Source organism: Dendropsophus ebraccatus, chromosome 9 (genome assembly GCF_027789765.1).
Source record: "Dendropsophus ebraccatus isolate aDenEbr1 chromosome 9, aDenEbr1.pat, whole genome shotgun sequence".
Taxonomy (NCBI): domain Eukaryota; kingdom Metazoa; phylum Chordata; class Amphibia; order Anura; family Hylidae; genus Dendropsophus; species Dendropsophus ebraccatus.
In genome coordinates, this window is record NC_091462.1 from 45,136,694 (window position 1) to 45,152,990 (window position 16,297).

Genomic DNA, 16,297 nt, shown 5'->3' on the forward strand with positions numbered 1-16,297 from the left:
AGTGAGGAAGCTAGTGAGCCTCCCAAAAATTAGGACAGACACTGCATGGCATTCAGCACACAGAGATCCATTAAAAGTGAGTGAGGAAGCAAGTGAGCCTCCCAAAAATTAGGCCAGACACAGCATGGCATTCAGCACAAAAAGATCCATTAAAAGTGAGTAAGGAAGCAAGTGAGCCTCCCCAAAATAAGGCCAGACACAGCATGGCATTCAGCACACAGAGATCCATTACAAGTGATTGAGGAAGCTAGTGAGCCTCCCCAAAATTAGGCCAGACACAGCATGGCATTCAGCACCCTAAGATCCATTACAAGTGAGGACACAGAGAACCATTAAAAATGAGTGAGGAAGCAAGTGAGCCTCCCCCAAATAAGGCCAGACACAGCATGGCATTCAGCACACAGAGATCCAGTGAGGACACCGAGAACTATTAAAAATGAGTGAGGAAGCTAGTGAGCCTCCCAAAAATTAGGCCAGACACAGCATAGCAGTGAGGACACAGAGAACCATTAAAAATGAGTGAGGAAGCTAGTGAGGCTCCCCAAAACTAGGCCAGACACTGCAGGGCCTTGAACACACAGAGAACCATTACAAGTGAGTGAGGAAGCTAGTGAGGCTCCCCAAAACTAGGCCAGACAGTGCAGGGCCTTGAACACACAGAGAACCATTACAAGTGAGTGAGGAAGCTAGTGAGGCTCCCCAAAACTAGGCCAGACACTGCAGGGCCTTGAACACTCAGAGAACAATTACAAGTGAGTGAGGAAGCTAGTGAGGCTCCCCAAAACTAGGCCAGACACTGCAGGGCCTTGAACACACAGAGAACCATTAGAAGTGAGTGAGAAAGCTAGTTAGGCTCCCTAAAACTAGGCCAGACAGTGCAGGGCCTTGAACACTCAGAGAACCATTACAAGTGAGTGAGGAAGCTAGTGAGGCTCCCCAAAACTAGGCCAGACAGTGCAGGGCCTTAAACACACAGAGAACCATTACAAGTGAGTGAGGAAGCTAGTGAGGCTCCCCAAAACTAGGCCAGACACTGCAGGGCCTTGAACACTCAGAGAACAATTACAAGTGAGTGAGGAAGCTAGTGAGGCTCCCCAAAACTAGGCCAGACACTGCAGGGCCTTGAACACACAGAGAACCATTACAAGTGAGTGAGAAAGCTAGTTAGGCTCCCTAAAACTAGGCCAGACAGTGCAGGGCCTTGAACACTCAGAGAACCATTACAAGTGAGTGAGGAAGCTAGTGAGGCTCCCCAAAACTAGGCCAGACAGTGCATGGCAGTGAGGACACAGAGAACCATTACAAGTGAGTGAGGAATCAAGTGAGCCCACCCAAAAATTGGAGTGAGTCCAGGGGCTGGGATGTGTAGTAAAAATGAACCCGGGTGCTGACAGCTAACTGGCTAGGCCTGCTGTCACTCACCATTTACCATCAAGAGTACACTTGATGCCTCTCGACCGGGAGTGTTGAGGTCCTGGCCACGGCTAGACAAAAAAAAATAAATAAAACAGCTGGCCGGTTGGCAGGGGCGCGATCGGCTGGCCCCCAACAACCAGTCCCGCTCCTCCGCAGACGTAGTTAAACATCAGAACATGGCAGTGTGGACACAGAGAACCATTAGAAGTGAGTGAGGAAGCAATTGAGCCTCCCAATAATTAGGCCAGACCCTGCATGGCAGAAGAAGACTTGGCAGTTGGCTGAGAATTGCAGGAGGAGGAGAGGAGATACCAAGAATTTTCATGTTTAGCAGCTTTCCCCCGGTGTACAGTTGAATTCAGGTGAAATCCAGGCTTTGTTCATTGTTATAAACATCAGCTTATCAGCGCTGTCAGTGGACAGGCGGGTGCGCTTATCAGTGATGATGGCACCAGCTGCACTGAAGACCTGCTCTGACACCACGCTAGCGGCAGGGCAGGCCAGCACCTCCAAGGCGTAAAGCGCCAGTTCGGGACACGTATCCAGCTTTGAACCCCAGTAGTTGTAGGTAGCAGAGTGATCGTGAAGGAAGCTGGTATGGTCAGCAAGGTACTCCCTCACCATCTTCCTGAAGGCTTCCCCCCTACTCTGTCTAGACTGGGTACGGTTGACATAGTCTTGCTGGGGTGCAATGAAACTGTCAAAGGCCTTGAAGAGTGTTCCCCTGCCCCTTTACAAGCTGCCTGCTCCACCGCTCCTCTCTCCCACTCTTTGGCCCACAGAACTACGTCCTCTGGCAATAGTGGTGTCAGATGGGAAGTACATTTTCAGCTTCTGCACCAGGGCCTGTTGATATTGATTCAGTCTCATACTGCGTTCCTCGGCAGGAATGAGAGTGGGAAAGTTCTGTTTGTACCGAGGGTCCAGGAGGGTGAACATCCAGTAATTTGTTTCTGTCAAAAAAAAATTTAACCCGAGGGTCACGGGAAAGACAGCCTAACGTAAAGTCAGCCATGTGCGCCAGGGTCCTAACACGCAAGAACTACCTCTCCTGACTAGCCTCAATTTCCTCCTCCTCCTCCTCCTCCTCCTCCTCCTCCTCCTCCTCCTCCTCCTCCACCAATTCACCCTCTTCAGGCCATACATGCTCAACAAGTAAGGATTGAGCATGGGTACCCTCTTCAGTGGCGGCACCAGTCTGCTCCTCTTCTTCCTCTTCTTCATCCTCTTCTTCATCCTCCTCATCCTCTACTCGGTGTGAGAAACTGACGTCAGGGTGGTCTGGCTATCTAGCGGCGGCTGTTCTTCACCCGTCTCCTGAGACGAAGGAAAAGTGTCAGACTTCAGGCTGAGCAGGGAGGTTTTAAGCAGACACAGCAGCGGGATGGTGAGGCTGATGATGGCGGCATCTCCGCTGACCATCTGTGTTGACTCTTCAAAGGAGCCCAGTACCTGACAGATGGCAGACATCCACGTCCACTCCTCATTGTAGATTTGAGGTAGCTGACTGACCTGACTACCGCTTCGCACCGAGGTGGACATCTGGCATTCCACAATGGCTCTGCGTTGCTGGTAAACCCTGGCTACCATCTGGAAGGTGGAATTCTACCTTGTGGGAACGTCGCACAGCAGTCTGTGAGCCGGCAGTTGCAAGTGCCTTTGCATTGCCCTAAGGGTGGCAGCATCCGTGGTTGACTTGCGGAAATGCGCACAGATGCGACGCACCTTGGTGAGCAAGTCAGCCAAATTGGGGTAGGTCTTAAGAAACCGCTGCACCACTAGGTTGAACACGTTGGCCAGGCATGGTACATGTAAGAGGTTGCCGAGTTGCAGAGCCGCCACCAGGTGTCGCCCGTTGTCACACACAACCATGCCTGGTTTGAGGCTCCGTGGTGCGAGCCAAAAATCTGACTGCGCCGTGATGCCCTGCAACGGCTCCTGGGCCGTGTGCCTCTTGTTGCCTAAGCTCAGCAGTTTCAACACCGCCTGTTGGCGCTTACCCACCACACTGCTAAAGCTATGAGATGGAGGCAATCTCAGCAGTTTGCCTATGTGCACATTTAGGGCTTGTGCATGTGGGTGGGTGGCAGTGTATTTGCGCTTCTGTTCAAAGGTCTGCTGCAGGGACTGTTGAACAATGCTCTTGGACACCTTGCTGGAGGGTGTGGAGCATAGTGGAGGTGAAGGGGTGCGTGTAGGGCAGGAGGCGCTCGTGCCTGGGGCCTGGGGACTGACAGAGTCAGCATGTGACACAGGGGAAGGAGCAGGTGTGCGACTTGCACTCGCTGAACTGCCTTGGTTCCACAGAGTGGGGTGTTTAGCACTCATATGCCTGAGCATGCTGGTAGTGGTTAGGCTGGTAGTGATGGCTCCCCTGCTGATCCTTGCATGGCACACGTTGCACACTACAGTCCATCGGTCATCCACAGTTTCTTTAAAAAATCTCCAGACTTGGGAACTTCTAGCCCTGGCCACGGGAGTTTGACTCCGTGAAACAGTTGCTGATCTACCCGCTCTGCCCCTGCTTCTCCCTCTGCCCACCCCTCTTCCTCTTCCAACCGATCCTGCGGGTGAACTTGCTTCCCCCTCAGAAGCACGTCTTCACTAGGCTTATCCACCCAGCTCAGGTCAGTCACCTCATCCTCATCCACCAGCTCCTCACTCTCTTCCTCACTTTGAGTTACATCCATGACAACAACCTCACTGTCTGACAACCGGGTCTCATCGTCATCATCAGACACCTCTTCCAACCCCGCTTGCAAGTCCCTGCTCTCATCACTCACTGACTGCGTGAGCTGCATACTTTGGGCATCAGGACAGATCGACTGCTCCGGTTGCTCTGAGTCAGGGAAGGTTTTAGAAAAGAGTTCCTGGGAGCATGGTGGTGGATCTGAATCCCTTCTTTCCCTGGAGGGGCCAGGCTGTGGGGAAGGAGGCTGAGCTAATGGAGCAAGAGTTCCACTCCCTTGGGTAGCGTGGGTGGACTGCGTGGAAGACGGGTTGGTGGATAAGTTACTGGACACATTATCCGCTATCCATGTGATCACCAGTTCACACTGCTGCGGTTTCAATAACGGCCTACCTTGAGACACTGTAAGTTGGTCAAAAAAGCTAGGGAGTGGACGTCTGTGGTGTGCCACTGCTACCTCCTCAACAGGTGCTGCTATATCACCCTGCCCTGAACCACGGCCTCTGGCAACCACATCACTTGGAACCCCACGCCCATGCCATCGACCCTTACCCCTGGGGTTCACCATTTTATGGACACTGGACAGTATGGAACTTAGATTGGCCTTGCGTATGAAACACAGAAATCAGGAAAAATACTTGGTGTACCCACTGGTTTGGTGGGGTTGGAAGGTACAATCTGGTATTGGCGTGAACTATACACACTCTGACACTCCCTTCAAAATCAGCACGGCAGTGAAGAAGTTGCATGCAGGATGTACTAGAAATCCCAGCAATACAGTGTAGTGCCCACTAGTTTAGGGGGGGGGGCTGGATGGTTCAATTTGGTATTGGCGTGAACTATACACCTGACACCCCCTTCAAAATCAGCACAGCAGTGAAGTATTTGTATGCAGGATGTACTAGAAATACCAGCAATACAGTGTAATATAGCTGCACCACCAGCCCCAAAATAAAAAAAGAGTACACTGAGCATTGCTGCACTTCTTAGGGGTCTGTATGCAACACCTAATGTCCCCTTTCTGCCAGCAGCCGATCAACACAGTGTGCTGGTTAAATCGCGGTAGCAGCACTGCAAGTCCCAGCCAGCAGTCTGTAATAGCACTATAAAAAACGCTTTTAAGCCCTGAAAAGGGCTGTTTGTTTATATTGCTAGTATATACCCTGCCTACTGGAACGCTAAATCCTACACTGACACTCTCCCTGACCAGCAGCAGCTCTGTCTCTGATCTCTTACAGCATGCGTCTGAAGCGAGTACTGCCAGCGCTGAGTTTTATATGGCTGGGTCATCTGATCTGGCCAACCAATCGCTGCTATCGACATGTATGGGTCCCACGTCATCGCAGGATGTACCAAAGAGTTTCAGTCTTATTGGCTGAGAAATAGCGCCCAAACTTACAGGAAACGGATGATGAGATTTCCTCGAGTATTGCGAGATGCTCGTCCGAGTAACGAGTACCATCGAGTACCCTAATAATCGATCGAGTACCAAGCTCGGACGAGCACGTTCGCTCATGACTACTCATAGCATTGAATTCATGAATGAAAAAGAGGTTTATCTACATATCAGGAACAGGGACTAGGGACCAGGTAGCGGATAGGAATCAGGAACAACAGGGAGCTGGGCCAAACGCTATGGGAAGCATGTAGAGGCTCCAACACCTGTAGTGGGGCATGGCTGGAATTTATAGGGAGTGATTGTGTGCAACACCAATTAGGGGTGGACTGGCCCTTTAAATCGCGCGCGCGCGCCCTAGGAGGCGGGGACGCGCCGCCGGCCGACACAGACGGAGACAGGAGCGGAGGAGAGGTGAGGCGCCCCCAGGGGCTGAACTAGCAGCAGCGCCGGGTCCCTGCACAAGGACCCCGGCGGCTGCATGGGGCAGGAGTAGGTCTCGGCGGCGGCCCGGAACACGGGACGCCGCTGCGGCCGTGACAGTACCCCCCCTTTGGCCTCCCCCTCTTTCTTGCCTGCAGGTGGAGGCATCAGGCAAGTCTTGGTATTCCGCCGGTAGGCCGGACAAAGGCTTGGCGGGCTCGGGTGACAGCATAGAGTACTTGGGCTGAGGTGACCTCAGACACTGGTTGGAACAGTCCTGACCCCAACTAAGAATCTTCCCGCTTCTCCAATCCAGCTTAGGGGCATGTAATTGCAGCCAAGGGAGTCCCAGGAGGATGGTGGAAGAAGAATGGGGAAGGACGTAGAAGGAGATCTTCTCCAGATGTGAAGTGCCCACCTGGAGGACTAGAGGTGCGGTCTGGTAGTGCACATGGTCGGTAAGAATCTCGCCCGTGACCGAGGAGATAGTCAGGGGTCTGGCTAGTGGGGTCACGGGTAGCCGCCATCTCTGGACCAATGTAGCTGCAATAAAATTGCCTGCTGACCCAGAATCGAGAAAGGCAGTAGTCTGGAGAGTTTGTCCTGAGGGTGTCTGGATGGAAACTGGCACTGACAACTTTGGAGAGGTGGCATTCACACTCAGGGAGACCTCTCCCACCGGACCTAGGTGCTGGAGTTTCCTGGACGCTTGAGGACGTTGGGGACATCTCAGCCGAAAGTGATCCGAACCACCGCAGTAGAGGCAGAGATTCAGCTCCAGACGACGAATTCTTTCATCAGGCGTCAGGTGAGCCCGTTCCACCTGCATAGGAATCTCAGGAGTCGACTGGGACTCCGGAACATCAGGATTCTGGAAGACCGGTGCCAGCTGGTGATGGCGACGGGACAGGCCTAGTCGCCGTTCATGCCAGACCTCCTCCTCTCTCTCAGAAAAACGAGAATCGACCCTGGTGGCCAGTAGGATGAGTTCGTTCAGGGAGGTAGGTAGGTCTCGGGCGGAAAGCATGTCTCTCACCCGACTGGACATGCCCTTCTTGAAGGTGGCTATTAGAGCGGCCTCATTCCAGTCTAATTCTGCCGCCAGGGTGCGGAACTGGATGGCGTAGTCACCAACAGAGGAAGTTCCTTAGGATAGGTTGAGGAGAGCAGTCTCAGCCGAAGACGCACGGGCAGGTTCCTCAAAGACAGAGCGGAACTCGGCCAGGAAAATTCTGAGATTAGCAGCCACAGGATCATCACGGTCCCACAGTGGTGTGGCCCAGGCCAGAGCTCTACCTTCCAATAGGCTGATGATGAAAGCCACTTTAGAGCGCTCGGTGGCAAACTGACTGCTTAGAAGTTCGATATGCATGGTGCATTGGGTCAGGAATCCTCTGCACAACTTGGAGTCACCAGAGTATTTACTTGGGAGAGCCAGTCGAAGTGTAGAAAAAGCAGCAGGAGGTGGTGAGCGCTGGGCTGTAGTATGCTGCTGTAAGGCGGCAGTGAGTTGCTGGATCTGCTGCGACCGTTGCTGGATTTGTTGCGCCTGTTGGGCGACCACTCGGGCTATGTCACGGATATTAGGCACCTCGCCGGGATCCATGGTTGGAGCCTACTGTAACGCCTGGAGTAGTGGATCCACTGGACCGCCACCAGCGATGGCACTAACCTCACCAGGGAGCGGAGTCTAAGGGGCCGCTGGTTTTCACCAGAGCCCTAATGATCTGCTGCTGTTTCCCCGTGTAATAGGAACGGCGGCTGCAGACTGACACTGTCTCCTATGGGCTGCCAAGACAATCTGACGATCACCCGGACAGCTCTTCCGCTGTCCCCCTATTAACCGCTTTTGACAGGTTGCTCGCTTGCTCTCCACCTTGCCCCGTGTAATGGGGGATTTACTCTGACACCCCTTTTAAGTATTCCAATGCTTAGCTGCTGCTTTGATGGGATTATGCAGGCTCATAAACGCCTGGTCACCTTTTCCCACAAACAGCAACACTCTTGTCCTCAGTTTGGGTGTGATTTTACAGCTTTTTTTTCTAGTTGGCCAATAAAGGTATCAAACCAAAAATACTTTATCTTTTCTGACACAAAAGTATTTACCATTTGGGTATGATGCCAAAAGATTACAAAACTGGATTTGGGGATTTTATGCCATTGTTTCCTGCAAATCCTCTCAAGCTCTGTTGGGTTGGATGGGGAGCCTCAGTACACAGCTACTTTTTGACTGGGTTCAGGTCAGGGCTGTGGATAGGCCACTTAAGGACATTCACAGTATTGTCTATAAGCCGCTCCTAGGATGTATTGGTTGTCGGCTTAGGGTCATTGTATTGTTGTAAGGTGAAATAGGGAGAAAGAAAAACATGGAGAGATAATGATTGGCGCCTTATACTCCAGGATGTAAAAAGAATGTCTATATTTCCCAATTTAAAGGGGGACTATCACTTAGTTGTCACTTGGGCTTTTTGTATATTGCCCCAACAAAGGTGGTATTGTATCCAGGAAGGGCTAGTTGGGAATGCTCCCAGTGTAGGTGCCATAACAATATAGTTTACAGGAGACAAAATAAGACCCTTGATGCTGTGATTTTCCAGAAGACAACAAAATGAAGTAGTTAGAAAACTAGTTTTATTAAAATAATATAGTACAGTTTGTTCCGGATAACATGTTTTGGGAGTGTGATCTCCTTCATCAGATGAAATGTAAATTTACAGAAGGGATCTACACCAATTTAAAACATATCCTTTAATCATACCATTAACAATTATACCCGACAACACAGATATCTGTATAATAGGAGCCATATGCACACACATACAAAATAGCCTTTATAATCCCAGCTAATGGTCAGTTTTAACATCAGCTGTTATAAATCCAACAATTCCCAATGCCAACAATAGAAACAGATTCACTAAGTGAGAGCTCAGTAATATACACCTCCAGTAATAATCATGCAATTCACCAAATGGGTTTTGAACCATTTAAAAATTAACGTTTAGGGTGCCTTCAAAGTACCGGATCCGTAGTGGACGTCATGCTACAAATTCACAGTGAAATCCGCTGCTGATCCAGCGGCATTGACATCCCGCGGGCGGAGCATAACACTGACAGCGGCCGGAGCATGCTGACAGAGGCACCCATCCTCCTGCACAGACCGATCGTGCAGGCTCCCCTCCGTTGTGCTGCTGCTGCCGGGCACGGCTCTCTCCTCACGGCTCGGGACGCTGCACATATCAATCCACACACCGCTCCAGCTTGCTTCGGTGGTGGTGGTGGTGATGATGGGGGGTGCAGCGTCCCGAGTTGTGGGGAGAGAGCCGTGCCCGGCAGCAGCAGCACTACGGAGCGGAGCCTGCACGATCGGTCTGTGCAGTAGGATGGGTACCTCTGTCAGTACGCTCCGGCCGCTGTCAGTGTTACGCTCCGGCCGCCAGGGGCTTAATTTACATACTCGCAGCGGGATGTCAATGCCGCTGCAAGTACGTATTGTCAATAGGGTTGAATGACACTGGATCCGCAGCGGATTTCGCTACATGTGAAGGCACCCTCAATCTTATTAAAAATTATACCCAACACCATTGATGCATTTTAACTTTAGACAAGGATACAAATAATCCATCTTAGTGTTTGCAAGCAAGGACACAGTAGTATTTCAGACACAAATTCAGCTGGACATAATCCACTTCTTCTCCAAGGATCTTTCTAAATCTGTAACGATAAGTTTATTTTAGCAAAATTATAGACATGTACATAAACATATACCATATTTTTCGGAGTATAGGATACACCAGATTAGCAGGAAAACATATTATTTCATACTAAATAAACAGTGACACAGAAATCTCAGCAATTTGCTTGTGAGAAGCTGGCCGTAAAATGTTCCTGCCATTTGAAAAAACAGACAGTTTGAAGACCCTTTGAAGACCAGGCCCAAAATGACCCAGTGGACTGCACAAATTTTATTTTTTGCATTTTTGTTTTTTCCTCATTCCCTTCCAGCAGGCTAGCAAATTTTAGCCTGGGGGGCAAGCACACAGCAGTGGCCCATGAGTAGCCGGCTAGCGGCCCATCCTTCAAGGACCACTCTGGCCCTTACCTATTATTACGCTCCCCACATCAGTGCAGGGAAGGTAGATGCCACCCGGACCTCTACTTCCTCCAGCGGCAATGCTCTGACACTTCGGATAACACATCCGACCCTTCCAGTCATTTGTAAACAAGGAATTCCTACTGCTCGCTGTGAAGGGGTCGGAGATCTCCTTCCTGTATAAGTATATGGGGCGGCTCATCGCTGACACAGAACCATCCCATAGACTTACATTGACAAGGTGACTTCTGGCCCCTTTACACAGAGCAGTAGGAATTCGCTGGTCACAAATTACCAGAAGGGCTGGAGACGTTACCCGAACTGTTGGAACATCGCTGCTGGCGGAAGTACAGGCCCGGGGTGCCATCTACCGTCCCTGCACTGATGTGAGGAGAGTAGTAAGGGCTGGAGTGCTCCTTTATAGGGAACCAATTACCACAGTTGTGATGATATGGTTTTCAGCTGCACAGTATAGATCTACTATCCAGCTCCCCGAGGCTATCAACCACTGAGTATAAGATGGTGGGAAAGTTGGACAACCTCCATCATACAGAGTATAACATGCTGGGAAAGCTGGGTGACCATATTATACTGAGTACAAGATGGTGGGAAAGCTGGGTGACCTCCATCATTCTGAGCACAATATGCTGGGAAAGCTGGTCGACCTCCATCATACTGAGTATAAGATGGTGGGAAAGCCGGGTGACCACATCATACTGAGTATAAGATAGGTAGAAAGTTGGGTGACCTCCATCATTCTGAGCACAAGATGATGGTAAAGCTGGGTGACCTCTATCATTCTAAGATGCTGGGAAAGCTGGGTGACCGCAATCATTTTGAGTATAAGATGATGGGAAAGCTGGGTGACCTCCATCATACTGAGTATAAGATGGTGGGAAAGCTGGGTGACCACATCATACTGAGTATAAGATGGTGGGAAAGCTGGACGACCTCCATAATACTGAGTATAAGATGGTGGAAAAGCTGGGTGACCTTCATAATACTGAGTATAAGATGGTGGGAAAGCTGGGTGACCACATCATACTGAGTATAAGATACTGGGAAAGCTGGGTGACCTCCATCATACTGACAAGATGCTGGTAAAGCTGGGTGACCACATAATACTGAGTATAAGATGCGTAGAAAGCTGGGTGACCTCCATCATACTGAGTATAAGATTGGGGGAAAGCTGGGTGACCTCAATTATACTAAGTATAAAATGGGTAGAAAGCTTGGTGACCTCCATCATACTGAGTATAAGATACTGGGAAAGCTGGGTGACCACATCATACTGAGTATAAGATGCTGGGAAAGCTGGGTGACCACATCATACTGAGTATAAGATGCTGGAAAGCTGGGTGACCACATCATACTGAGTATAAGATGCTGGAAAGCTGGGTGACCACATCATACTGAGTATAAGATGCTGGAAAGCTGGGTGACCACATCATACTGAGTATAAGATGCTGGAAAGCTGGGTGACCTCCAGTATACTGAGTATAAGATTGTGGAAAAGCTGGGTGACCGCCATCATACTGAGTATAAGTTGCTGGGAAAGCTGGGTGACCGCCATCATACTGACTACAATACAATATGCTGGGAAACTGGGGTTTCTGTATTTTGACTATAGTTGTTATCGCTTTTGCTGGAAGTCTAAAATTATATTATCACTGGAGTTCTCATTTAAATGGTCAATGTCACCAGAAAAAAATGTTTCATATGTCATAAAAACATATTAAAAAATTGTATTGGTCAGAGTGTGAATGTTCAGACAGCAACCAATCAGAACAAACTGGGAGAGGTCCATGCTCCGTATGTTCCCTCAGCTCTGTGCCACATGACTGTGACGGTCACATAATGAAAGTCTTTGGGGACATCTTGTTAAAATGAATGAGTGGGGAGTGAGGCTTTGGCAGTTCATGTCCAAAATACCCAAAATAGTGCAGCATGCAGAACTATTGTTATTTGTTCAAATGACACCATGCCAGAAACCAGATGTGCCTAATTAATATCAATAATTAATATCCTATAGTTCTGCATGAGTGCATATTGTTCTGTATGGTTCTGTATGGCTGCATATTGTTCGGTATGGCTGCATATTGTTCGGTATGGTTCTGTATGAGTGTGTATTGTTCTGTATGGATGCATATTGTTCTGTATGGGTGTATATTGTACTGTATGGATGCATATTGTTCTGTATGGGTGTATATTGTTCTGTATGGTTCTGTATGGGTGCATATGGTTCTGTATGGGTGTATATTGTACTGTATGGGTGTATATTGCACTGTATGGATGCATATTGTTCTGTATGGTTCTGTATGGGTGCATATTGTTCTGTATGGTTCTGTATGGGTGTATATTGCATTGTATGGGTGTATATTGTTCTGTATGGTTCTGTTTGGGTGTATATTGTACTGTATGGTTCTGTATGGGTGCATATTGTTTTGTATGGTTCTGTATGGGTGCATATTGTTCTGTATGGGTGTATATTGCACTGTATGGGTGTATATTGTACTGTATGGATGCATATTGTTCAGTATGGTTCTGTTTGGGTGTATATTGTACTGTATGGTTCTGTATTATGTATTATGTATGTATTTCTGAGTACATATTGTTCCGTATAGGTGTGCATTGTTCCGTATGGTTCTTTATGATTGCATATTGTTCTGTATGAGTGTATATTGCACTGTATGGTTCTGTATGAGTGCGTATTGTTCTGTATGGGTGCATATTGCACTGTATGGTTCTGTATGGGTGCATATTGCACTGTATGGTTCTGTATGGGTGTATATTGCACTGTATGGTTCTGTATGGGTGCATATTGCACTGTATGGTTCTGTATGGGTGTATATTGCACTGTATGGTTCTGTATGGGTGTATATTGCACTGTATGGTTCTGTATGAGTGCGTATTGTTCTGTATGGGTGCATATTGCACTGTATGGTTCTGTATGGGTGTATATTATTCTATCGGGAGCAGTTTTGCAGCATCTGCATTTTTTTTTTCATTCTTCTCCTTCAATGATCAGGAGCAGGAAAAAAAAACCATAAGTGTGTGTGTGTGTGTGTGTGTGTGGATATTATTCACATAGGCCAGGTTCACTCTATGTAAAGACAACAGCCATATTTTATAACAATGGCCGTAGTTGGGCTAAAAAAAATGCATAGTGTGAACCTGGCCATACATTGCAAATACACATACATAGTTCAGTCATACATACAGTCACACTTACTTTTGTGCAGTATAACTGGACGTCTTCTAGTACAATTAGGAATCCTAATGCTATGGGGAACAGCAGCCAGAAGTGTGTGGGGGCACAGCAGCCAGAATGGGGGAGAACACAGTAGTGTGTGTGTGTGTGGGGGGGGCACACTTCAGCCTTAGGAGGTACATAGCAGGTACAGGTGGAGAGAGGCTAAGCCTATGGGAGAGGGGGCAGCTATAGGGGGAACAGAGCAGCAGCTACAAGGGGTTGGGGGTACAAGTGCTAATGTGATTGCTTCTCTCAGCCCAGCTCAGCAGACTCCCCCCCCTTCTCTGTCCCGACCTCCCTCCTATGTACAGCCCGAAGTACCTGACATATACAGCAGCTGAGCCCAGAGCAGGACAGGGGGGGATGGGCAGGAAGCAGGATCCTGTAGCTGGGGGACGCTGTGTGGCTGGAGGTTAGCAGCCTGTAGCCTCCTCCTCACCACACATACAGGGAGCTGGGCAGTCTGCACAATAGTTGTATCTGCAGACAGCTGATCTCCGCTCTGGCAGCACAGGCAGCTGCTGTGAGGACACACACAGGACCTGCTGGGGGCAGCTGGAGCGTTAGGCACCTATGTTACCTCACAGCCGACAGTCAGTGAGTGTAACTGAATGTGTATAATAAGCTGTGCTGCCCTGCACTGTCGGCCCTGCTGTCCTCTCCCCCTTCAGTAGCGGCAGGAAGCCCGGGACCAGGAGGAACATGGGACTAGGAGGCGGGGCTTAACTAGGGAAGGGAGCAGCTTCAGCCCATCGCATCACAGACCGGCCCTGCAGCAGCGCAGCTTCTGTGTGTGGCAGAGAGGAGAGCGCTGGGGCGGTAAGCAGCCTCAGTGCGGCCCTCTAATGTACTGGGGAAGACCGGCCCGGGGGGCAGATGCCACCCTGCCCCCCGGCCCAGCCCGCCCCTGTTCCCTTCTAAGAGCTCTAGCACTTTCATTTTTCAATCTACAGGGCCATATAAGGGCTTGTTTTTTTCAGGACTGGGTGTACTTTGTAATGGTGTCTTTCATTCTACCATAACATGTATGATGGAACTCCAAAATATCATTTATGAAAATATAAATTGGTGATATCGTAAAAAGGAATGCAATATGGTAACTTTTGGGGGGTTCCTGTGTCTACTTAATGTACAATATGGTAAAAGAGACATGATACCATTATTCTATAGATCTGTCCGAACACAACCATATGCAGGTTAAGAGTACAAACACACTTGCCGATCCGCAGCCAGTTTCTCAGCCTGTGTACTCAATGGCAGACAAACTCGCAGCAGGGATGTACATCCCTGCTGCGAGTTTGTCCGCAGCCCGCCCCGTTAACCCCCAGCCGCCGGAGCTTATACGTCACCTGATCCCGGCTCCGGCTTTCTCCGGCTTGCTTCTCTGATTCATGCCACTTTCCGCTCGGCTAATCAGTGCGCTGCCCGGCCGCAGCGCACTGATTGGCTGAGCGGGTTGGGAAGACACCAGGAGCCCCGAAGCAAGCTGGAGGAAGCGGGAGCCGGGATCAGGTGACGTTTAGGCTCCGGCGGCTGGTTGGGTTAACGGGGCGGGCCGCGGTGGGCTGCCATTTAGTGCATAGGGCCAGGATCCATAGCAAATCTTGCTGCCAAAAAGCCCCCGCGAGAAACCCCCGCGAATCCGGCAAGTGTGTTTGTACCCTTAGACAGATTCTCTAATGTTATATATTTTTTTTATGAAATCCTTTTTTTCTTAAAATTAACTATTAATAAAGTGGCCCTATTTTGACTCTTATAACGATTTTAGTTTTTCACCTGCGGGGCTGTATGGGGTGTCATTTTGTGCACCATGATCTCTAGTTTTTACTAATACCATATTTGTTTAGCTCGGACGTTTTGATCACTTTTTATTTTTATCCTGCTGCTTTTTTCCCTCTTCGTTTAAGTCGTTCGCAATGACGATTGTTATATTTTAATAGATTGGACAATTACACACGCTACGGTAGGAAGGTAAGAGGAGGAAGGTAAGAGACCTCTGGCGGTCCGTTAAAACAATCGGGCCCCCCGCAGTCACACTGTGGGGGTCCCGATTGGTAAGTGACAGGGGCTGCCCCTGTCACTTACACTTAAACGCCGCAGCGTTTAAGGGGTTAATGGCAGGCTGCAGCGTGATCGCTGCAGCCTATCATTAACAGTAAGGTCCGGGCTGCTCATTACAGGGTCTATGCAGGAAATTCACCATTACAGGGTCTATTCAGGAAAAAGGTCACAAATGCAGTGAAGGAGCAGCAGTAGTCATTGGAGGCCAGTGGAGGTCCAGCAATAGTCATTTGAGGCCAGTACAGGAGCAGCAGTAGTCATTGGAGGCCAGTGGAGGAAGCCAGAGCCGGGATCAGGTGACGTATAGGCTCCGGCGGCTGGTTGGGTTAACGGGGCGGGCCGCGGTGGGCTGCCGTTTAGTGCATAGGGCCAGGATCCGCAGCGAATCTCGCTGCAAATTTGCAGCGAGAAACTTACTGCGGATCCGGCAAGTGTGTTTGTACCCTTACACAGATTCTCTAATGTTATATATTTTTTTTTATGAAATCCTTTTTTTAAAAAAAATTAACTATTAATAAAGTGGCCTTATTTTGACTCTTATAACGATTTTAGTTTTTCACCTACGGGGCTGTATGGGGTGTCATTTTGTGCGCCATGATCTCTAGTTTTTACTAATACCATATTTGTTTAGCTCGGACGTTTTGATCACTTTTTATTTTTATCCTGCTGCTTTTTTCCCTCTTCGTTTAAGTCGTTCGCAATGACGATTGTTATATTTTAATAGATTGGACAATTACACGCGCTACGGTAGGAAGGTAAGAGGAGGAAGGTAAGAGACCTCTGGCGGTCCGTTAAAACGATCGGAATCCCCGCAGTCACACTGCGGGAGTCCCGATTGGTAAGTGACAGGGACTGCCCCTGTCACTTACACTTAAATGCCGTGGCGTTTAAGGGGTTAATGGTAGGCTGCAGCGTGATCGCTGCAGCCTGTCATTAACAGTAAGGCCCGGGCTGCTCATTGCAGCTGGC

General features: G+C 49.2%; 1 protein-coding gene across 1 annotated transcript in view; it reads right to left on the reverse strand.

Moving 5' to 3' along the window:
- Positions 1 to 9,353: 9,353 nt before the first annotated feature.
- Positions 9,354 to 16,297, reverse strand: part of LOC138800933 (putative methyltransferase DDB_G0268948) — a 90,825-nt gene continuing 83,881 nt past the window's right edge. The window contains exon 7 of the mRNA XM_069983190.1: positions 9,354 to 9,635. Coding sequence (XP_069839291.1) covers positions 9,548 to 9,635 — 88 coding nt within the window. The 3' untranslated portion in view covers positions 9,354 to 9,547. The remainder of the gene's footprint in view (positions 9,636 to 16,297) is intronic.